The sequence below is a fragment of the Ursus arctos genome, unplaced genomic scaffold, assembly GCF_023065955.2.
Source record: "Ursus arctos isolate Adak ecotype North America unplaced genomic scaffold, UrsArc2.0 scaffold_1, whole genome shotgun sequence".
NCBI classification, from domain to species: Eukaryota; Metazoa; Chordata; class Mammalia; order Carnivora; family Ursidae; genus Ursus; species Ursus arctos.
Window position 1 is genome coordinate 48232140 of NW_026622763.1, and position 25322 is coordinate 48257461.

General features: G+C 42.8%; 1 protein-coding gene across 5 annotated transcripts in view; it reads right to left on the bottom strand.

Moving 5' to 3' along the window:
- Positions 1-25322, bottom strand: part of STK39 (serine/threonine kinase 39) — a 440397-nt gene that overhangs the window by 152537 nt on the left and 262538 nt on the right. For all 5 annotated transcript variants that reach the window (XM_026492623.4, XM_026492622.4, XM_057318301.1 and 2 more), the window contains 2 exons: positions 20365-20413; positions 20197-20262 (listed from right to left, as the gene is read on the bottom strand). In XM_026492623.4, the coding sequence (XP_026348408.1) occupies positions 20197-20262; positions 20365-20413 (115 nt within the window). The remainder of the gene's footprint in view (positions 1-20196; positions 20263-20364; positions 20414-25322) is intronic.

Genomic DNA, 25322 nt, shown 5'->3' on the forward strand with positions numbered 1-25322 from the left:
TTTTGCTCATATCTTTATCAACTCCTTCCTTCCATTTTCTTCAGATTAATATTGTACTTTTTCTAATTCAAGTTAGATGCCAAGCTTGTTAATTTTCACTTTCCTTCTTCCTAAAGGTTCCTTTTTTTTTTTTTTTAACAATCTATTTACCCAGAGAGAGAGGAAGAGAAAGAGAGAGTGAGCAAGGGAGAGGCAGTGAGAGAGGGCAAGACTCTCAAGCAGATTCCCTGCTGACCGCCAAGCCCAATGTGGGGCTCGATCCCACAACCCCAAGATCATGACCCAAGTCGAAACCAAGAGTCAGACACCCAACTGGCTGAGCCACTCAGGCACCCTCTGAAGGTTCCTTTAACGTAGGTACATTACAGTATAAATTTCCTCAGTTCTTATTAATCTTAAAATGTCTTTATTTCATCCTTCTCTTGAAATTCTTAATTTTCTCTCAATATTTTGAAGATATTAAGTTATTCTCATCTTCAGACTGGGACTGTTGCAAAAAGATGTCTGCTGTCAGCCTACTTATTATCCCCTTACAGGTGATCTACTCTACTTCTCTGGTGGATTTGAAGATCTTCCTATTATCTTTGGGGTTCTGCAATTTTACTTCAAAATACTGAAGTGCAGATTTCTTTTTATTTATCTTGCTTGTTCAGAATATTTTTCCTGGGGCACCTGGGTGGCTCAGTCGTTAAGCATATGCCTTCGGCTCAGGGCGTGATCCCGGTGTTCTGGAATCGAGCCCCACATCAGGCTCCTCTGCTGGGAGCCTGCTTCTTCCTCTCCCACTCCCCCTGCTTGCGTTCCCTCTCTCGCCGGCTGTCTCTATCTCTGTCGAATGAATAAATAAAATCTTAAAAAAAAAAAAAAAAAGAATATTTTTCCTATTATTGCTGTTCAGAGTATGTTCCTGTGAAACATAAATAAATTCTGGAAAATTATTCAAAAATTACCTCTTCTGCATTTTCTCTATTATGTTCTCCAGGACTATGATTAGATTTGTGTCACAATTTCTCACTCTGTCCTCTACATCCATTAACCTCTCTCTCATAATTTTCATCCTCCTATCTCTCTATGCTGCAACCTTAGTAATTTCTTCAGTTGGCCAATTCTCATTTCTTCTGTATCTAACCTGTCGAACCACCAAATATTTTTTCATCTGTCTAAGTCCTTTCAGGAAGGGTTTTTGTTTATTTGTTATAACCCTTATTATTTTAACAGTTCTAAGATTCATTCCTAAGCTGTTTCTTTTTCAAATCTGCCTGGTTGTTTTTGGTATTTTGTTGTTCATACATTTCTATCATTCTGTCCTTTATTTCTTTTCACATTTCACATATGATGATATAAAATGCCTAATACAAATAATTCCAATATCCAAATTTCTTGAGAGAACGCCTAATTTAGTTATTTATTTCTAATGTTTTATTTATCTTTGAAAGAAAGAATTTCTTCAAAGAATGTTTGTGTTTCTTTCTTCCAGAAACCAAGACACACAATCCTCTTGGGGACATTTCAGCCATCTTTCAATTCTCAATATTATCAGCTTAATTCAAGAATCTCAGACTCAACTTTCAATTGTCAAATGTAAAAATGAATAAGTAAAATATGAATACATGGGTTAAACAACAGATTAGGCCCAACTCTCTCCCCTCTGCTGCTCAGAGCTGATCTGCACGTTTACCTTCACATTTAACTCACCAATCATATTTCAGCCTCTAGCTTCTTTTTTCTTTTACTTTATATCCTTACATATTGTCTCTGCTTTCTGTGGACCCAGCAATGCAATATGATCTATGTTTAAGGCAGGATCTGGTTATTGGGAAACTCAACTTATTTATCACATGTACACAGTGAGGGGGAAAAACATACCCTAAACTAAACGAAATTCATTTGCCAAAATGAGCTATTTTCTCCTTATAAATTCAAAGGCAAGTTTTTAATATCTATTTGAATTCTGCTTTCAAATTCTTCTAAGGCTCTTGGAAGTTTAAAAATGACATGGAATGTAAAAGCTTTCACTATCCTCAATTCCAACAGAAAAATTCTTGTCCTCCTTCCCCGTAAACAGGGACAAGAGATAAGAACCTCATTGACTCTTTATTGGATAAGGGCGCAAAGACATCTGACCCAACTTCTCAGTAGAGACAAAAATGAACATCATATTCACTCATTTGGCCAACACCTACTGGGCACCTATCTTGTCACAGAACGTAGTAAGCACTGAGGTTAGCCACGTAGGACGGTCCCTGCTTTTCAATGAACGCACAATCTATTAATTCTTCTTTTTGTCCCCTATCTTCAGCTTAAGCAACACAAAAAATTAGTACTGAAGCAAGAGCCAAAAGCAGTGATCCAGGTCTCGGTCACTGATTAAAAATCCATTCAGTCTCCACAGAACTTAGTTTCTGCTCTCTATACCAGGAGGATATGTTCGGACCAGTAGTCTTCAAACTGAATTCTTTGAACTCCTAAGCTTTCTCAAAATCTCCTGTATCCAAATTTTTGGACTTCCAGATGAAATGTCTTTTATGGTTTGCAGAATTTTAATACCAGGAGGTTTGGATGATTAATTTCATAAGCTTGTATACCTCACGACACATATAGAAAATGATAATAATTATACAGCATACTGGGATAAGCTACTAATGTGATTCATAGAAACCGGCCCCAGAACGCCAGCCATCTCAAGCCCTGCTCAACTGCCCTGAGGAATGAGAAGATCAATACTGTGGCTCACCTGTATCCCACCCACTTTTTACCCGTGTGCTCTGGCCACTGGTTGGGAAGCTCTGGTTGAGGCGACAGCCTCTTCCAGTCCTTTAGGTCCTTTGTGATTTTAATTCCAGTCTATTTAATCTTTGGATAGTTTCCATTATTAGAAACTCTCCTCCTCATTGTCCAAAGATAAACCCTGCACATCACCTTACCTCTCTCACTCTGCACTAGGATATGAAAAAGGCTCATTCATCTAGCTTGCCTCCCTCAAATGTTAGTCTGCCATACACCTTCCTATATCATGCATCAAAGAAAGTATTGTTAAAAAGAAATAGTAGGCCCAAAATGAAGTCACGTCTGCTAAACCCCACCAAGACTTGATACTTAAACTAACTGCAGTTTCAGCTAATTTTAAACCAATCAGTCTAGAACTTGCTGATCAGCACCAGTGAAGTTATCTGCAGGACAAGATCCCCCGCCTTTCCCTACAAGAAGGTGAAATAATCTCCTTTTTTTTTTTTTTTAATTTAGCCATACCTTTATCATAGCAAAGTTACTGATAATATTGAAAAATCCATCTAACTTTTCCAAATATTGCTGGCTATTAGAAACTTGAATTTCTATCATTTATATTAGTAGAAAATAATTAATTCCAGATACCTGACTATATCAGACAGCTCAGTCATTAGGAAACCAGTACATGTGCCAAAGCTGATTGCACTCCAAGATGGGGGTGCTTCCCAATGCATCCAAGGTGACACCCACTTTCTTCTGCATCATTCTTCCAGCAGTTAGAGTAGAATATAGTGATCTTCACTAAATTCTTGCGTTTTTTCTTTTTTTTTTCAAATTTTTATTTAAATTCTAGTTAGTTAACATATAGTGTAATCTTGGTTTCAGTAGAATTCAGTAGTTCATCACCTAACACACAACACCCAGTACTCATCCCAACAAGTGCCCTCCCTAATACCCCATCACCCACCTAGCTCATCCCCCACCCACCTCCTTCCACCAACCCTCAGTTTGTTCTCCACCTCCCTCCACCAACCCTCAGTTTGCTCTCTATCGTTAAAAGTCTTTTATGGTTTGTTTCCCTCTCTTTTTTCCCCCTCCCCTATGTTCATCTGTTTTGCTTCTTAAATTCCACATATAAGTGAAATCATATGCTTTTCATCTTTCTCTGACTGATTTACTTCACTTGGCATAATACACTCTAGCTCCATCCACATCATTGCAAATGGTAAGATTTCATTCTTTTGATGGCTGAGTAATATTCCATTTTATATCTATATGTGTGTGTGTGTGTGTACACACACACAGCACATCCTCTTTATCCATCCATCAGTCAAGAGAATTTGGGCTCTGTCCATAGTGTGGCTATTGTTGATAATGCGGCTATAAACATCAGGGTGTGTCTACACCGTCAAATCTGTATTTTTGTATTCTTTGGGTAAATACCTAGTAGTGCAATTGCTGGATGGTAGGGCAGTTCTATTTTCAACTTTTTGAGGGACCTCCATACTGTTTTCCAGAGAAGCTGCACCAGTTTGCATTCCCACCAACAATGCAAGAAAGTTCCCCTTTCTCCACATCCTCACCAGCACCTATTGCTTCTTGGGCTGTTAATTTAGCTTAACCACCTCATCCTGTTCTGCCAACAAAATCCTTCCATTTCGTATAATTCCTCTGAGCTCCTTCCGACTCACTGGATGGGATATTGGCTGATTCATGAATCATTGAGTAAACGCAACTGGATTTTTAAGTTTACTCAACTGAATTTTGTTTTTTAACACTAGCATTATGAGGATGGTAAAAATGAGTGCCTATATTAATAATGCTAGTAACGTCAGAGCACTCTGAAGACAGATACACCCACCTGAATAATGCATCTAAGACCTAGTCCATAATACCAGAAGCAGCTGTGGTTTAAGAAGACACTGCAGCTCTGCCTCACACCGTCTGCCCCGCTAGCAAGCAGTGTAACACAGGTAAGACTGACCTCACAAGCAACAACCCGGAGGGGGGCACTGCGTCAGTGGAGGTCAGAGTGTAAATAGCAGAGAGGTGGGAACAGCACTGCCCAAGGGTCCGTGGAGAAAAAAAGAGAAAAGCAGCAGATGAAATAAAAGCATTTTCATTGTGTCTATGTAATTAGAAAGCAGGACTATTATATAATTTTTGCCACGTGAGCTTAGCAATATGGTTTCCTTCCAAACCTGGAGCCCGGCCAGGTCTGTCTCACCACAGTACCACTTCCCAACTAACCGGCTTATAGTAAATGTGGAGTCCTGGGTCACGGCCCCAGATCTACTGAATACGGATGTCTGCTTAAGGCGCCTGGGGATCTGCACGGTAAGTGTCAGAACTGCCAGGCATTAAGTTTCTATACGGAAAGGGGACAGGAGACTATCTCTCAAGGTGGCAAATAAGAGAAAAGCAGAAGGGATCCCACAGAAATAACATCATATTACAGAACATGTCAGTAGGAGAGGAGCAGATTTAGAGGTCATTTATTTCTGAAAACTTTTACTTTGTTCCGTTAAAAAGAAACCCACAGGCCCTAAATGGAGTCACTCTGGCCAAGTCACCCAACCAGGGCCTACTGCCTAACCTAACTGCAGTTCCAGCCTCCCTCAAAAATGTAGTCTTACCCAGCCAGTCGGGAATTTTCTGATCAGCACCAATGAGGTCATCTGTCACATGGGTCCTCTCCATCTCCCAAATGGAGATGAGATAATCCACCTCATAAGACCCCCTCCTCTTCCCCCTAAGAGAAGGCGACCTTGCCTGGAACAATCCTTTCTTTTCTTTTGCGAGTAACTACTTGCCCCACCTCCTTCCCACAAAAATCTTCCATTTTGCACACCCCTGAGCATCTCTGTACTTGCTAGATGGGAAGCTGCCCAACTCACGAATTGCTTAATAAAGCCAATTAGGTCTTCAAATTTCCTCGGCTGAATTTTGTTTTCTAACAGTTCTAACAGATAAATTAATGATATCTGTTTAAAAATACATTAAATGGGGAACCTCTCTTAATTATAACTTTAAAATCCATAAATAAATGAAGAAGTCAGAAATCTTACAATTAAAATAGAAGTGAATAACCCAATTCTAAATAAACTTCAGTAACTTGAAGTCCTTAAGGAAACTAGCAAGTCTGTGTGTGCTGGCAGGAGAGTAAGAACAAACAGTTTTATTTGAAGAACAAGGGTTAGCTTCTGGGGCTCTGAGGAGCCAGGAAGAAAGAAGCAAAGCACAAGGTGAAAATCACTAACCTTAGACGTTAATTTCCTTAAGAAAATAAAAGACAATCCCCACATGACATTTAAATACTTCCTTATGCCCACTTGTAGAACACACAATTCCTTCCTTATCAAACCTTTCCTGATTCACCATGAGGGGAAGGAAAAGGCGGAGGCGTTAATGCAAGCCCTGTGACGTTACAGACACCGCCTCGCATTTCACATCAGCAGTCACGTTTAAACGTCACCAAAACCCTCGGCAGCTGGGAAGTGAGGAAATCGAAGTCTCAGAGAAGGTGGGTGACTCCCCCAAGGTTCAAAGGCAGCCAAGGGGCAGTGAAGATTATTCTCAAGGTTACACTTGTTAAAAACATCCCATGCAATGATTCGGGGAAAAAAGAAAAATGGAGTTTCAAACTCTAAAAGCTGTCACTGGTTAAGATCATAAAGGATCTGAACCAGGATACTAGTATATAACAACATAAAATAAGGAGGAATAAAATATAAAAATTTAAAACTAAAATAAATAAAAATAAAAGGGAGAATAGAAAGGAAAAGCTCCGCATCCAGAATGTCGGTGCTGTCTTGTGACTGTGGCTGCCGGGCGTGACCAACACCTACCGCAGCACAGACGGCCGACCCCACACCTCCACAAACCAAGGGGTGACGAAAAGGGCTGGACCATTTCTCAGGCTGGCAGCTGGTTTATCATTTGTTTGTCCTGGACACAGAGACTGCAGTGACAGAATAACGGGCAAAAGGGCCTTGTCGGGCTGCACACTTAGCCCAGTCCTCACACTGAAAAGAATTCCTTATCTAAGAACCGGCTACAGAACGGGAGGGCTCCCCGCACTTCACCGCTGGTGGCATTCTCCTAACGACGTTTAATGGCCCTCCAAGTTCAGGACCCCAAGCTGGGACCTCCATAATAGGCTTTCTATCGATCAGCTTTTAGTACATGGTCATTCTCATCTCTCCTAAAGTTCCTGCAAGTCTCAAGGTTGCAAAACTACCAGAAGACCTGGGATGTTCTCTGCAAAAGAGTAAACTGAAGAGCCAGGAAAAAGTGAAATGAAATAAATGTACATGGATAACATTTCAATGTCAAGAATAAATCCTAATATTAAATACTGTATGCTAGGCACTGAGCTAAGAATATGTATGTGTGAGTGTGTGTGTGTGTACATGTGAGTAATGTATTATTGTACAGATGAAAGAACTGAGACTCAGGTCGAGATTTAAAATACAATGCCTCCCATTTTAAACATCAGTAAGCCAGTATACATCAATAATTATAAGGCACATATATTCTTCCAGCAAGCAATTCCATTCCTAGGAACATATCCTAACAAAATCAGCAACACCATATGCAACAGTGCAGGCATGTGACGTTCACCCCAGTATGGCTAAGAGTAAAAAAAATGGAGACAATCTAAATTCCATCAAGAAAGAACTGATGATCAGTTATAGTCACTCTTGTAGTAGAACATTACGCAGCCGTTAAACAGGACTTAGTAAGTTTTTGTTTCTTGGCACAAAGAGATGTCCACAGGTACCTTCAACGAAAATGCAGGTGATCACAGAACAATGAATACAGCACGGTTCCAATTTCGCTTTCTGGAGAAGGGCCTCCTGGACCTGAAAGTGGGGTCTGCTGATGAAGGAGCAGGCTGACACTTCTCTGCAGAGGGGAGGGCAGCCTGTGCAGGGGCCTCGGGCAAATGGACCCTTGGAGAATGAGGGGGTGGAGAACACAGACAGAAGTCTTAAGGATGAGGAAGGGACTAGACCATGGCAAGCACAAGAGGCCCAATTCAGGGTTCGCTTTTCCCCCTTGAGGATCACAGAGAAGCCACTGAACCGTCTGCACTTCACAGAGGAGGGAGGGCAGGGTGGGGGCGGTGAGCTGATGCTCAGGGTGACCCCATAAGCAAGTGGCAGAGCCAGGGTCTGGCTAGGGCCTGCCTGCAAGTGTCCAAGCTTGGCCTTACCTTCTAGCACGGACCTTTATGGGTCCCAGCTTCCTGACCTAGAGTTCCTCTTCTGGGATCTCTTCCACCTCTTTCTAGGCTCCGTTTCTCACTTTCTTTTTCCTATTTCCTACCACTTTCCACAAAGTCACAGAGAAAGCCCCCCTCTTAATGCTCTGTCCTTATCGTCTAAGGGAGCCCTTCCAGCCTTGATGAGACAGGACCTTCCCAGTTCCTCCCCAACCAAATTCTATCAACCCACAAAGTAGTTGCAAAACAGCCGAAACAATTTCAAATGGCCTTTTAATTTTGGATTGAAGGCTCTTATTTGAATTTCTTAGCTCTGTTACTGCTTTGTAAGTTGTACAAGGACTCCTTTCCTTTCTGTATGTGAGGGGAAAAAATTAAAGTTATTATATGCTCTTCTAAATGAGTATTTGAATTTGTGAGAAGTAATTTAATGGGAAACCTAGAAAAGCCTGTATCAAAGTACAACTTTAATGGAGCCTCTTGAATTTTAATGTTTTAAAACTACTTAATTTCAAAGTAAAAAGAAATTATAAAATACATATTCTGGCCTTTTCTTTAAAAAGCACAATAAAACAATGTATCGGGGCACCTGGGTGGCACAGCGGTTAAGCGTCTGCCTTCGGCTCAGGGCGTGATCCCGGAGTTATGGGATTGAGCCCCACATCAGGCTCCTCTGCTATGAGCCTGCTTCTTCCTTTCCCACTCCCCCTGCTTGTGTTCCCTCTCTCGCTGGCTGTCTCTATCTCTGTCAAATATATAAATAAAATCTTAAAAAAAAAAAAAGAAAGAAAATAAATTGTCTTTAAAAAAACAAAACAAAAACAATGTATCATTATATCAATCAATTTGATTAACACAGAAGCGGCAGAGCCCCCCATTGCCACACTTGACTTTTTAAACATGCGTACCATGCCCTCTGCTGGCCTCACCACACTTCTGGAATGAGCAGGGAGGAAGGGAGGAAGAAGAGTAAAACGTCTGGATCCCTTCCACTGGCATGGACTTTTTGCTTTCCCAATTGTTCCATTACTGGAACACACAATTCCATTACTGTCTATCTCCGTTACCTCCCTTTCTCCAAAATGTCAGACTCACTCTCCAGATTTACAGGATCATGATCTAAGAGTTGAGTTTAAACTGTTTCCATTAAGTGAGGGGATATATAACAGGCAATCCAAAATTAGAGAGTAGTGAAAACTAATTTAAATCTAGTTTCAAAATATCTTCCTAATTAGATGTGGCTTCCAGTGATAGGAAAACTTATGCACATCCTGTCTGGGAAAAGAAAATGACAGCATAGAATATTCTGGGTGCCAGGGACTAAACTGCTGCTGTCAGATAATCCAAATGCAGAGTGTGTCAGTGTTAGGTAAGAAAATCTAACCACTCCACTTCGTGACGAGGTGGCAAAGGTGGGTCAAGCTGATTGGCTCATCTCAGACTCTCAGCAAGTGGGAGATGACAAGGGATGTTAAACTAAAAGCAGATAACCTCTGAGTCCCAGACCTGAAATACAAGAAGACAGCACCAACTGAAAAACTTCTCAACTATTCCCCTTTCACACTACAAGATTCACTTCGCCTCCCCTCATGCTCTCACATCAACTCCCTTAAAAGCCATCTTCATGCCTTTGCAATCTCATTTCCTGAACTTCAATTCCAGATGGACCAAGATACTGTCCTGGGTACTGGGGACACAGGAATAATACAACACTATTCCTGCACCGAGGGAGCTTAGTCAGGTCCAGAAAGCAAAAGTGTGGGGAAAGTAACTGCAAATGAAAGTAAGTGCAACAAGGGACCGAAGCCCCAGGTACAGAAGACGTACAGATGGAAGACTGAGGAACTATCTGGATACAGGGGGATGGGAGGAGAAAGCTCCAGAAAGGAGGTACCAGACTTGGAAATATACAAGTTCAGGGAGAAGCCTTGTAAACAGAGGGAGCAGTACATGCACCCCCACGGAAAACACAGGTGGGATTTCAGGAGTGCGCTGGCAGAAGAGAAAAACCAGGAACTCTGTACGGGTGTGGCGAGGGTGAGGTGGTGAGTGGCCGAAGCAAAGGCTGGAGAGCTGGCCCAAATGCAGAGCACAGGAGCCTTGCCTGGTCCTCATCTTACAAGTGACGTGGACCTCATCCTATCAGTGGCAGGAACTTGGAACTTCCCTGTAATCGACAAGAAGCCACTGACTGGTTTTAAACCAGAATGAAGGTGCAGCCAATCACACCAGAGTTTTAACAAGATCAAAAAAGCATCAGCTCACTTTTTATACTAGTGTTGCTGCAACCATAGACAAATTTCAAACTCCTTTCCATTCTTTGTGGTTTATCTACTTTTAAAAGCAATGGTATGCTACAGGGTGCTGTAAAGGTGAATAAAGGCAAACTGCCTTAAAGGGAGTCAGTACCTGGTACATTATCAGTGACGCTCAGCGAGCCCTGGAGGAGCAGGCAGTCAGGGACTTCCCTCAGCACACGTGTGCCAATTAAGTGTCAAAGTTGCCTGATGCACACAAGCTTTGGAAAAAGTTAGCAAATTCCCCAAAGGTAAAAATGAAGCACAAAATGCATTTGAACACGCAGATCTCAAAAATCTAACTGGATGTGAAATAAGGCCACTGATTCTCCCTATTCATTTCCAGCAAAAGGAAACAATCAATTCTCTACACACTGAAGTTGTGCAAATACTATCTTTCACAATATTTTCAGAATGTATGTCATTATTTTTAAATTTCCTAAAACTGGGTCTCCAAGATTTGTAAAAGTTTTAAACTCTCTTAAGCAACTGGTATCTTTAAAAGACACCTTAATCTCAAAATACAGACGTTTCCTCGTAGATGGGGCTGTCAGGATTAGCAAATCACAATTTCCACCATGGATCCTTTCTGCTCTAAGTCAATGTCACCAGAAAGAGGCCACTTACCTAAAATATATACAGTTTTTTTTAAGATTTTATTTATTTATATAAGAGAGAGAATGTGCAAAAGGAGCAGAGGGAGAGCAAGAAGCAGACTCCTTGCTGAGCTTGGAGCCTGAGGCAGGGCTCAATCCCAGGACAACTGAGCTTAACAGACTGAGCCACCCAGGTGCCCCAAAACTGTTTAACTGAGTTAAACAGTGTTTAACTCAATTCACCAACCGAACTGAAAGTAAATTATGCTTTTTCCCTTGTTCTTTCCTCTACCCTCACCTCTGCCTAATTCACCCCCAGCACAAACACAAGCAAAGCTTCCTATTGCAGGCACAATGCAAAAAAAAAAAAAAAGAAAGAAAGAAATTTGTGACTGCAGTGGTTTCTATAGACTAATGAGCAATTCAATTCCTGGGCCCAGGTTCCTACATGAACTATTCTGATAGCACCCCCTAGTGACCAAAAGCACTTTTCTGAACAAATGAACTCTACATTCTCAACTGCCTAAAAGCAAAGCTTTTAAAATGTAAAAACAATGCAAACATTAATGAGTTTACCCTCTGGGAACATCTGTCCCAGTTAAGACAACAATTTTAACCTCTCTGGACAACTTTTCTCACCATTAACATGGGAAAAACAACACCCTCAACCACCAAAGTCCTCCCTTTGAGCATGTGAGCTCCCCAGTAAAATAGATTACCAATACCTGTGGTTGTTTTCAAATAAGAGGGAGGGAAAAGAGACACAAAGTAATAAGAGAATATGCACCCTCACGTCTACCTGAATCACGAGGAGTATCTTACGTTAAATCCAAAATATAGAGGTCTGTTCACTTCTCCTTCATTGCATATGCTTTGACTCCGTCTTTCCTGTTTACCTGGCTTTAAGGAGAACTGCAGGAACAAAGGAACTTTCTAGAAATAGCCTGCAACCACCCAGAACTGTACTAATTTAAACTACAAAATACCAGAAAATCTTTAATCCCGTTTTCAAAATCGAAATTTTGGGTTTTGACATGAATTCTGGAAAATACAAATGTTAGATTACTTTGATTAACAGAAAATGCGATTTGAAATGAAAATGGTAATAATGAGAGGTACTTACACCTTTGCCCTTCAACCCCCTGCCCAGTAAAGAAACACTCGGCGCCTGGTACTCACAGCTCAGTAGGTACCTAACATCCTTTGATTCTTCTCCAAGTCTGAGACCTTCAACAAAGCCAAAAACTTTTGCTCAGTTTGCAGGCCACAGCCTCTCAGAAATAAAGCCCTTCACTGCCCTCTACTGGACATATTTGGAACAAAATTAAAATCCATCCTTCCAGTGTTTGAAATCACCTTATTTATTCTCTGGTTTCTTGATAATATATAATCTTCAATATCTCATAAATTAATTATAAGATTACAGGAGGGGGAGAAAAAGCAATTGTGTAGAAACGCAAGGTCATTTTCCCTCTTTATTGACTAAAAGAGGAGTCTAAATGGCAGCAAACTGGGAAGCGAGCTGGCTTCACACGGCCACTATACGACGACGTGGTCAAGGCCCAACCTGGGTCTGCAAACTGAAGGATCACAAACCAGGAGACATTTATGCTCTTTTCCACTCATACTTCAAAACAGTAAATACTTTCCACTCATACTTCAAAACAGTAAATACATACTTCAAAACATACTTTAAACCAGTCTTGATAATCCATCTGTCCTGTTACTCAGGACTTCAGTGGTTATCATAAGGCTACAGTTAGCGGACATGAACATAAACCAAGTGTCTAGCATGGTGCATGGAGGTACACAAGAAGTATGAATTCTTCCCTCTCCTCTGCCCGTGTCCCCCCATCTACCAGCTCCATGACCTTTCCCCTTCTGTGGTACATATTCCGCGCCCACATCCTGAGGCACTTAATCTCTGCTACTCTTTGAGTATGTCTTGTGCTGCTTGTGCTGTGCTCCCCACTGGAAAGGGGAGTCTCACTGCCTGGTCTGTGTCCTCTATCTACAGCACCCATTCTTGGGAGCTGTGGTTGTAATGGTGGCAGCCGTTATAGCAGCCGCAGAAGCGGGAACAGCAGCAGGGGTGCCCGCAGCCCAGCAATGAAAAAACGCTACAAAAACAATAATGACATTATAATAATAAAACTGTAATAATAAAGCAGTATATGTGATTATAATAATAAAACTCTCCAGGATTATAATAACTAGTGCCATGTATTATTTTGTGCCAACCAACCACTGGGTTATACACTTCCTCTGCTTTACCCAATTCAGTCCTAAAAAACACAGGCAGGTATCGTAATTACTTTCCCCATTTCACAAATGAGAAGCTGGGCTTCTGGCAGGTTTCAACAACTGCTGATGCTATCCAACTCCCACCAGCCATCTCTCTTCCCTTCAGAATCTCCAAAGCCCTGGGGTGCCTGGGTGGCTCAGTCGTTAAGCGTTAAGCTCTGCCTTTGGCTCAGGGTGTGATCCCAGTGTTCTGGGATTGAGCCCTGCATCAGGCTCCTCTGCTGGGAGCCTGCTTCTTCCTCTCCCACTCCCCCTGCTTGTGTTCCCTCTTTCACTGGCTGTCTCTCTGTCCCTCCCTGACAAATAAATAAATAAAATCTTAAAAAAAAAAAAAAAGTCTCCAAACCCCTTATCGCCTTACTCCCCCTGACACTGGCTAGAACCCTGGCAATCCGCCAGGGCTACAATGATGTTCACAGCGTCTCCGAGTGCCTGTGAATGGCATGTGGTAGGGGACAGAATACCCACTGAGAATGACAAACATACCCGCCCTTCTCCTACTGAGACCATGTCACACCGTCAAGCCTCTCCACCTAGATTTCCTTCCTATCCTCTCCCTTCTCTTCTTCTTCCTTCTGAGGTATGATTTGGTGGAAAGAGCACAGAACCAGAAATAAGAACGGCCTTTAATTAGCTGTGTGACTTCAGACAAGTCAGTTCACCTCTCCCACTTTCATCTGTCAAGTGTAATGATAATACCCGCCCGACCTGTCTTCAAGCACAGCTGTTTAGAATGAATGAGGAAGCGTATGTGAAAGTGAGCTAACAGCCATAAATGCATATCAGCTGTGTGTGCCTTTGATTCTTACTATTCTCTGGTCTTCGCAAACACACACTGTGCTGCTTTCTCACGGGAGAGAGGACTGGCTGCAGGACACGTGCTGGCTCGTGCCCACTGCCAGCAGCGTGATGAGGCAGGAAAGAAAACACAAAGACATGTGAATTGGCAACAGCGATGAAATAATGGTGGTCATCCTTCTCTCTCTTTCTGTAGGCTTCCACGGGCTTCTCCCTCTCGTTCAAAGCAACAGCGAAAGAGAAACAACCTTCCTCGCCCACTCCACCTGTCCCGCTACCGGGACCCTTTCCTCACTCCCTCTCTCACTGGGTACTTCTAAAATGTCCACCTGTACAGCCACAATAGTCACTCCCTTATTTACACGATAGTCGTGGCAGCCTGTGCTGGACCGTGCACTCACAATGTGTCAGACACAGCGCGAGACATCCTGCCCGGATCATCTCTCATCATCACGGTGACAGTCAGTGTCCTTGGCTCCATCTGACTAGACTGGACTCAGAGAGACCAGCCAGCTCACCCAACGAAGGACAAAGATCCAGCCCCTGCTGCTTCCAGACCAGACACGGAGGCTAGAGCACTACCACTCCTCCTTCCGACCTCCATCTAAACGTTACATACGAGCCAAGGGTCCCTTGTCTGTGAGATCGCTTAGAAACCATAGGGAATCCTATCATTAATACCTATGAATGTATAACCACAATGACGAAAGCATAAATGTTTCCTTGAAAAAAGACTAATGACCCTGTACAGTAAGTACATTCACTTTACCTTTTAATGTTTAATATAATGAAAGAATGTAATATTAATGAATTCCTCCTATTAGGAAGTAATTGTGTTTATTACAATGAAAAAGCTGGCAGGCGCCACCGTAAGCGTGTGATCAACGTTAACATCACCAGCAAAGGAATGAATCAACATCACGCGCTTCTCAACCTGATCGCAGAGAAGAACACGGCACCCCTTCTGAGGTATTCCTGTTGAAAAATGCATACACTAAATCTAATCACAAGGAAATATCAGACAAACCCAAACTGAGCACCATTTGACAAAGTAAGTGGCCTTAGAGTCTTCAGAAGTGTGGCTGTCTATAAAAGAACACCAAAAACTATTCCGGATTGAAGAAGACCAACAGAGACAACAGCTAAACGACTGTGGATTGGATCCTGCACCACACAGACGACCACTATCAAAACTGGCAAAACTTGTGGAAGATCTGAAAATTAAATAATAGTATTGTGTCAATGTTAACGTCCTGATTTGGATAATTAAACCGTTAGCTAAAGAATGCCCTTGTTTTTAGGAAATACACACTGAAGTTTATTTAAAGATAAAGGACATCATGTCTATAACTTTGAAATGTTTCCAAAGAGAGTGAGAGAGAAAATATGTGCAGAATTTTTTGTGTTTATTTTTGTAAACTTTTGTAAGCCTGAAATTATTTCAAAATGAAAAGTAAAAACGGAATGGACAGATTATGAACGCATATTAAGTATTAAATAAATATGAACTATAATATCCCTATATCCCAACCCATTTATTCCTAAGCACATAGGGGGATCAAATGAAGCCAATTCCCTGGGCCCTTAATATGAAGTCAATCTTACAAGCCTGATACAAGAAATTCTGGGGCCCACAAATACCACCCTACTTTTTCCAATTCACAATGGTTCTATCCAAATGCAGCAGTGATACAATATATCTTTGCTTCTTTCCTTCTTTTCTTCTTTCTAAGTAGGCTCCTCATCCAGTGCGGAGCCCAACGTGGGGTTTGAACTCAAGACCCAGAAATCAAGACCCAAGCCAAGATCAAGAGTCGTATGCTTAACCCACTGAGTCACCCATCTTTTTCTTTCTGATAATGATTAATCATTTCTAACTTCTCAATTTCAAAATTAAGAAAATTCAAACAAAAATCCTCCAGTAATTCCTCTTCCCATAAAAACACAGGCAACCTCAATACTGTGGATCGCATTTCCCCCACTTCAACACTTCTCTGGCCAATATGCATTTTGGTTAAGCAGTTAGTATTGAGATATCTGTACAGCAACTAACCCTTTGCCCCTCTCCCGCCATCAGTGGGTTTTAGCTACAGAAGGTGTATGGACAGGAGCGTGAGTGTGGTGACCCAAGGTTCGCATCGCCAACAGAAAGCAGAGACACCAGCCAACTCCGACACTTAGAAGCTCCTACAGAAAATGCACACGGCCCTAAGCATCTGCATGCAATTTTAGCAGAATGACTTACACTCTTCCCCACCCAGTGAATCTAGCAGGATAAATAGTGGAACAGAACATGCTCAAGCTTTCAAACCCCTAAAAATGAGTGGAGGCAGGCCCCTAAAAAGTCACATGAGAGGGAGTAATGGCTCTGAAGCCTTTCCTTCTCAGGCACAAGGATAAGTGAAAAGCTGAAAAGAAATTATAGCTGTACTTAACCTCGTTCTTTCTCATGGGTCATTATTAGCATGTTCTCATTTAGAATTCACAGAATGTCTTGTGGTCCAGGAACATCAAATCTCTCATTACCTTTCACCACATGTCTGAGGTCAGAGAGAATTTCCATTTCTCAGACAGAAAAATAAGGGCAAAAGAAAATCAAGACAATCCCCAAGCAACACTGCCTGTCAGGGAAAACAAAAACAAAAACAAAAAACCCAAATGCCTCCAGGAAGAAAACAAATATCCCTAATTTCTGCAATGACCACACAGACACACAGACACATATATAATCATTTTATGTCACTAAATTACCAAGAAAGCCACACTGGTCTATTTCTTTTTTTTCTCTCCTGATTTAGAGGACTCAATCTGGATGAAGACAAGGTCACCCACCCACATGGAATTCCATGGCCCCCAACTAATGCTTCACATTCTGGCCAAACATGAATACGACAGGCCTCTACCTCTCTTGTGCCAAAGGACAGCACTGGTGGGCTCACGGGACTTCCTGAGAACAGCTACAACGGGCCCCTCTCTCTTTCAAATATGAGAATTATTCATGTTAAAAAAAAACATTGAAAAATAAGTCTTAATTTTTGTTACCACCAGGGAGGAGAAGCAGAAAACTGTTGTTTCTGACAACAAATTTCAAATCCACACAGATTTCTAAATGTGCAGAGCTTGGTCAACAGGCCCGGGTGTCCTCTAAACACTGGTCTATCAATGGACTGTTTCTATTTTTAAAACAACAAACCGAGGAGATGAACATCAAAGGACCAGCAGCAATAAGCAGCATCTGAAGAACAAACCTACACCAGGAAACCAGAGCATGATTACCCAGGAGGCACCGTGGAGCCGGGAAAGTAAGCGGAAGTCCAAAAACCGAGGAAGCCAGGAACACCGAAGATTCCCCTGTACCAACTTTCAAACGGAATTTACTTCCACATTGTAAGAACCTAAGACAAGCAAGGACATCCTACAACAAAGGCTTTCAACGCTCATGGTGATTATAACATCTACTTCCATGGGCCATGCCCACAGGAGAAGCTTCCAGCAAGGAACAGCGCGGTTGCTCCCCACCATCACGCACCCCACAGACAGAAGGTGGGATGTCTGCCGTTAACAGGAAGCCCAGGAACGAGTGTATGCCGAGCATTTTGGGTGCATAAAAAAACAGAGCTTTGAAAGGCCTTTCCATGGTACACGCGAGCATATGTGTTCACGGAGTTAGCAAACATCTGTGGGCACTTGATATGAGCGAGACATGCGCTGCGATCGATGTGCTGGTCAGCACACCTGCCGTGGAGCCTACGGGCAAAGAGTGGGCATAGCTCATAACCCACGTGCGCTTGAAAACAAAATTCTAACAGGGAATCAGCAGACTCGATGAAGCCAGAGCTGAGCAAAAACCACATTATTATGGGCTACTCGCGTTCCTATAAGATGCTTAAAGATGAATTTATATTCTCTGTTTATTCTTCTTCTCGGTGACTCTGACATGTGCAGCCATTCTCCGTTCGAAGGGAAGGATGGCGAAACAAGCCCTGAGGTTTAAGTCTAAAGTCCAGGAGCAAGTACGTGGAAAAAGGCTCGAAAAATCACATCTCCCAAAACTCTAGCTGCTCATGGTTTAAGAGACATGCCAAACGCGGTTTGGAATGCACAGCACATTCATATGTAATAATTTTAAAATGTTTTAAAGGAAAGAAAGTGAAGCTGGAACCTGAAGAGCTTCTTCATTTTCTCAAAATGAGAGAGTTTCAAAGGAAAGTACAGGTTAGCGAGGAAAGTACACGCAGGGAGAGCTACCGTAGGCGGTTCACGGGGCTGCGTTCATGATATAAGGCTGGAAGCTGACATGGTGCCATGAATTCAGGGCGAAGGAGGTTGGCCTTTCTTTGACAGGACGCTTAGTTTTTCATTTATGGGCTCTTGGGGTTGTTTTTGTTTAATTTGGGGAACCACTTTGAAGCCATTAAGTGACGTGATCCAGAAGCTAATCTTGCGGCAGTGACTAAGGACAGAAAGGAGGAACAGAAGGGAGGGACTGCCGCTGGCCAGTCCAAACCAGGAGGAGAGCGTTCGGAGCACTGTGGCTGAGAGCCGCAGAGGTGCTAGACCGGGAGGACGGGGGGAATGGAGGCCTCAAACACAAACACAATCCCAGTGTTCTGAGGTCGGGTGACTCAGACGGAAACACAGAACCCAGGAAGACTCGGTTTGGGAGGGGAGGGAAGCCACTTGGAAACTGCACCTCTGAGGCCTCCAGGCCACCTGACAGGAGCTGGGGGTGCGAAGCTAAAGCTCTGGAGAGAACCCAGGCCTGGCAAACCCCCTCCAGGGGAAACAGCTACAGGACGAGACCAGACAAAACTAGCAAAACAAGTCGGGACCAACAAAAATGTTCTTTGGGGATGACACAAACTGAACCAAGCCAATGGTTTGGTTTTCCAACTCTGGAGAACACTTTAGATGCCTGACCAAAGCCCCATATGAGGCTCGCACACCCCAGGGAGTCTCTCCTGGGTCCTCCTGTCCGGAGCCCTTGGACGGCTGCTGGACCCTTGCACTTTCTGTTGCCTCAACTGAAGCTTTAGTGTTCCTGTGTCGCCTCTTGAAACGCGCCACTCTTGATGGGCCGTCTGCCAAACATTCCCTTTCCCCTCAGAGACATCCCTCAGACCAGCTCGGGCTCCGGTCTGCGCAGCCAACGGCGCAATCCCCCGGCCCCCCGCCCAGGCCCACCACCCAAGAACTCTGCTGGGCCCGGGGAGCACTCACACGCCTGGACACAGCGGGCGGTGTCTTAAAATCCACTCTTAAATCTGCTTAAAACAATTTTAAGGCATCGGAGAAATGCACTTCATACACAAGGTTTCAGAAAAGGCAATGACTGGAACGTAACTTTCAGAGCTACTCAACCCGGCACGATGAGATGTTCTCTCTGACGCCTATCTCTCGGCCAGCTGTACTTCAGAGCGTAAGACTCTGAGTCAGATCAGCTTTCCCTGTAACTATTAACCATAAAAGGGGGGTGGGGGAGAGAGAAACTTCCTTTCTAAATCTGTGACTACATAAATATTTTTCATTATAAATATCGAGTATAATTTCAAAACCAAACTAAACCAAACCAGAGGTTAAATTTCGTTAGGTTTCACGCCATAATGAAATCAGTATTTACAAATAAATAAAACTCTGGATAAATACATAAACAAATACACTCACATATACACACCATTTAAAAAATCTAAAACCAAGAATGGAAAGTTTTCCAGGTTTTCATTAACATAATTTAGTTAATATAAGGTAAATTACAGGAGGGGCCAGGGTCTTTTTATAAGGAAAAGACCAACATCCCACAGATACTCAAGACAACCATTAAATTTGTAAATAAAATCAGATTTTAAAAGATGACCATTATAAGCAAATTTTGGTTTTTCTTTTGTCATTTCAAACTGCTTAAAAATGACTGCTCCTCTTTTGTGAAATTTCCAAAGAAAAGATACTCAAGGCTATTCACCTCTCCGAGGTTCAAGCCCCATCGCGATCCCTTCCCCATTCTGACCTTCTTTAAGCAAAACTGATAAAGGGAAATCATTCAAGTTCACACTGCTTCCACAACCACATAACAGCCAGCCGGAGATATCCAAAAGGCAAAATGCAGCCAACTGAGGAAAAGCTAATCAGATAACCTCTGAACAACACATCCTGAGTGTGTGGCCATCTTTGTCCTATGTTTCTGTGGGTCTCACTTCCCGGGGGGGGGGGGGGCAGCCCTTGCTGGATCACAAAGGCTTGTGGCTCTTACCTTTTTGGCTCTTTGGGCTATGTCTGGGGTTCTTGTAAGCAGCTTCTCAATCAGGTACTCTCTGTTCTGCAAAACAAATGTTCCCAACAGTTTAACACCAAATATCATACGCAGAAATTCACAGTGATTTCAAAAGAGCAGATTTACGTGGGTTTTTAAGCATGTTACCTTGGCTTTCTGGAAGAATTTGCATTTTAAAAGTTCTGCGGCTGTGGGCCTGAAAGATCAATAATAAATTAGAGTTGAAACAATGACCACTCAATAAATACCCTGCCTTGACGAAACAACCAAGTCCCAGAGTATTTCTGGAAAACCAGTTTCAGGAATAGCAAAACCAGAAACTAAATTAATCATAAGCGGGCACCAAATAAAACAGGGAAGATTTTCCAGTTCTTTCCAAATACCTCTACTGCAAAACACATAAACTCCTGTAAGTTAAATATTTGGGGCATGATCAATTTTCCGCCCCTCATCCTTACACCTCACTAAGTGAATTCAGTCTTTCTGAAAGGTGGCAGACTGTGAGCTAAATCCCTGCTATTTATTAAGAAGCCGTGCAAGCTACAATATGGCCCTGTCAAAGAAATTATAGTCTACAGTGTTCTAGGAGTCCCCAAGAGCAGTAGTTACTGCAAGAGGTCCACATCCTGTGGACCAGCTCTGTCTGCCCACTGAGGGACCCTGTCTCCCAGTTGTCGGGGGAAGGGAAATGCAGTGGTGATTAGTAAAATACAAAGTCACTTAAAAGCATTACTGGAACGGTCTGTGGGTCTCCTCATGGTGTTATTTAATTCGTTTCTCTATGCTGCATTTCCTATAAACTGAAAGGTAGGTCTGAAAACCTGACAAGGTGGCATGAAGCATGTGGAAGGAAGAATACTCCACAGACGTGCACTTCTCCCCATGGTACATACACCAGGGGCACAGGATGTTAGGTTCTCTCACTGGGAGCGATGCCTAGTTTAACCAATGATCCCTAGGCCTGAGACCTCGCCACTGTAAAGGTATGTTTTCCCCAGTGCACTTGGCAGGTTTTCTGTTGGGCAACACTTTGTCACTGGCTGAGTATTCTATTCCTTGACAGTTTTAGCATCTTTGTCTTAAATAATTATTTCATAGCAGGTGGCAGAATGCTGATATTCTACTTGTATCATTCCCCCTATGTTTATTACCTAGAATTCTTCCATAAAGAATAGCTTCCTTCCTCAATAGTTCCCTCTAAAACAAGCAGCCAAGCAGACAGAACCAGATACACCTAGAGTAGAAGATAATCGGCGAGACAACCCCCTGAACTCTTCAAAAAGTCAGTGTCATGGAGGAAAAGGAGAGAAGTAAGAAAAGCTTTCCAGGTTAAAACAGACTTAAAGAAACAAACAACAACAAAAAAAAAAACAAATGCCAAGAGTGACTCTTGCCTAACCCTGCATTTGAAGGGGAAGGGGGAGAAGCTACAAAAGACATTTGGAAATAATTAGACATATATGAATATGCCAGGTATTAAGGCAATGTTAGGGAATTGCTGTTTACTTTCTTAGGTGTGGGAAAGTATCGTGGTTATATAGGAACACGTTTTTATCTGTAGGGAACGCAAGCTGAAATATTAAGTCTGTTACTTGCAAACTGTTCAGCAAACAAAATGGAGATGAATGGAGACAGCAGATATGGAAACTGTTCGTAACTGCTGCTTCTAGGTGCTGCTACAGAAGTACCCACTGCACAATTTTTCACCCTTTCCGTGCATTCAAAACTTTTCATAATAAAAAAATTGGGGGGGGAGGGGAAGCATTACTGAATATCGGGAGGTATTCTCTCAGGGGATGATTACCAGAGGCACAAACGGTATTATGTCAAGAGAGAGCCAAGTTTCAAAGGAGTCCTCAGACTTGAAAAGACTGGAAACCACTGCTTGGGGACCAGGAAGCTCTGTTAAAATGGGCCCAGGGACTGAACCCAGGCACACGGAAGAATTAGGAAACGTCTTTAAGACCATCGCTGTCGAAACCGTGTAAGTCTACAGGGGCCATAAACTGTATTTCTCTGCAAAGAAGTTTCCTACTTAAATTGTTATTGCTCTTTTCCTCAGCTTCAAGTGGAACGCTGGTTAGAGGCACCTGACAAAAACCCAGAATCACCATATTCACTGCAACAAACAGCTGTTAATCGCTAATTGCTTTGAGTAAATAGAGGTCTAAACAACAGGTGGGCCCCGAGTTAGATTTTGTGTGCCGTATCCCCTCGGCGAGCTTGTTCGAACTCATGAATTCGTACCTCGTTAAACAGGCACACTAGAACTAAAAATGGTGCTATTTCACATGATTTAACTTCGGTTGTTATTTTAACGTACGCTCGTGCAGATCGTGGGCAATGTTTCTGGCCTCCAGCTACTCCAGATTCCTCCTTCATTCCCTCGGTAAATATTTAGCAAGCATCTACTGTTCGTCAGGCATTGTGCTAGGTGCTGGGCATACCGCGGTGAATAGGACAGACGCTAACACCACCTCCAGCAGCTTGGAATCCAGCAGATACGAGTTCGCGCGCGCGGTTAGGCGGTAAGAGGCGCATCAGAACACTCAAACACTGGAATGGAGCTCCGGGGGCAGGGGAGGGCCCCAGAGAAAACATACAACCATTACACGCTGTACTGAGCGAGACTTGGTGTCGTGTTTGACACCTCATTCACGTGAAACAAAATTTTTAAAATAACTTAGATTTAACTTTTTTAAGTGAAAAGGAACCTAAGAAAATCAAGATGATTAAGGGAGTCAATCAAGGCCGCGGATTCAGTCGGAACCCTCATGGCCTTTGGTCAATACGCTTACGACAGCACCCCCCCGCCAGCCAGGCTCTCTGCTACGTCTCTCCTCTTCATTCTGACCCACCAGCCACCTTGCTCCAGAGCCGGCTTCTATAAAAACCCGATTCTCAGCCATCCTCACAGATTTCAGGAGGCGGACAGATGCTGGCTCCCCCATCCGCATTTCCCATCACGCCCCTCGTGAACGCTGGCCTCGGGCTATGCTGGTAAACTCATCCTTCTCGTGCTCTTTCATGACAAGGCACACACTGTTTTTCTTCAAAAATTTTTGTAACCGACTGGCACAGCCTTGCTCATCAGTCAAGAACCAATCTAAATGTCATCATCTTCAGAGATACTTGGTCAGCTCCTACAAGTAGAATTCATTGCTCCCTACTCGGGGCTCACGTACCATTCTACCCACACTCCTCTTCTGTAATTATTTGTTCCTATGTTTTCTGCCTCGACCCCACTAAGTTGAAAGCCCTTTCAAGACAGGGACACACAGGATTCATTTTTTATTTCCCCAATGCCCAACACAGACCAGAAAACCGTTATAGCTCAATTTCCAAACCATAATCAAACATGGGGTAGAAGTGATGCTACCAGACACTCAGACACAGAACCACAACTCCTAGAGCCAAATCTAGTCAACACCAAATTCTAAGCATCTGTTCAAGGTAGTAGGGAACAGGAGAACAAGGTAATGAAAATAAGACTCATGCTAACAAAAAAGGGGGGGGGTAAGTCGTGCACAGTAGAGGTCCTGAAGTGGAGAGCCCCATGCTTCCCTCACTCCTCTGCACCCTGCCTCCTCCTTCCGCACACTAAGGGTCAGGTGTAGGACCAACACAGAGAGGAGGCTGGGAAATGCCAGACATACCTCAAGATACAGGGCTGGGAAAATACCTTCCCCTCCCCAGCAAGGTCATTTCTATGGTGACCAAAACTGTAAAGCAGAAAAGCATGCTACAGAGAAAACCCCTTTCTCAGCACTCTCCATTCTTAGTCTTCATCAATAAAGACAAACACTCAATCACATAAGAAATGAGAAATGGTTTAAAGGAGCCACATTCCTTCTTGTATAGGCTCAACATTTATGTTAATAGGCCATACAGGCCATACAAAATAATAGGTCTACTCTATACAGAGAAGAATAAACAGCAGATCGTCTGTGTGCTCAAATGACCTCAAGTGTCTATAGCTTTGGAGGCAGAATCGTACAAGTGCCAAGCGATCTCCGTAAGAAAGTATGGAAAAGTGGAACTGGACGAAATGAGGAAAATGAGGGAGGAAGAAAGTGACGGAAGGCATGAGAGAAGGTGAGGTGCAATGCTGCCCAACTGACTTTAGGGTTTTTGTGTTTCGTCCGCTTGCCCGTTTGTTTTAGTTTTATGCTACAGCAACTCTCAGTACGGGGTTATCATGGAACCATCAAAACTGCCGGCCCCTTAGCTGAGTACCACGTAAGAGAAAGAATTCTGCAAGCACAGTTATGTCTTACATGGCTGCTAACAATTTTCAAATAATGCAACATAACATAAATACAGACACTGTTGTACAAGAAAAGCTGAAATGCTCTACACCAGCAACCCAAATAACGGTACAGGCGATGAATGACGATTCCATTTTAAATCCTTAAAAACAATGCAGCAGTCTGTAAGGACCAACATTCTCAGAAGGAAATCTCTTAAAGGTTCAGTTAATACATATGGATGAACCAAAGTCCACTGAGACTTAAAATAATTTTCAAAGGATTCAGGATGAACATGATACAGTTTAAGTAGTTCTAACAATATGCATTATAATTTCTAACATCTCACTGACCTCAGGCAGAGCTGCAACTCTCACCCTACCCTCCCCCCAAAAGAAATATTCAAGTTTTATTCACTTCTAATGAATTTATTTATGTGATATGCACCCTCTTGTTGCTCGAAGAAAATGCTGGTTCCTTTTATAGTTGCCATCCATATGAAGTACATAATCTACGGGATTAAGGCTCATTTTTTAGGAAATAGCAAAATGTTCTGCTACGCAAATAAAAGAATATAAGCACCTCTCAGTCTATGCCAATGCAGAGCACAGACTTGGATGAGGCAAACAGCTCCAATAACCGCTCTCTTTTATTAGGAAAGTTCCATGAGCTCTCAGGTTGATAGAAAACACAGCTCCTTGTCAGCTAGCCTGAGGGCTCCAGCACAGGACTGAATCTCTCCTGGTCACTGTTCACCTGTGATGTTTCTATTCATTGCTAAAAAGGTACTCAGCTAGACCAGGGTTTTGGTACCTGTCACTGCTTTCAGATTACAAGTAGATGATCAACATGCAAAAT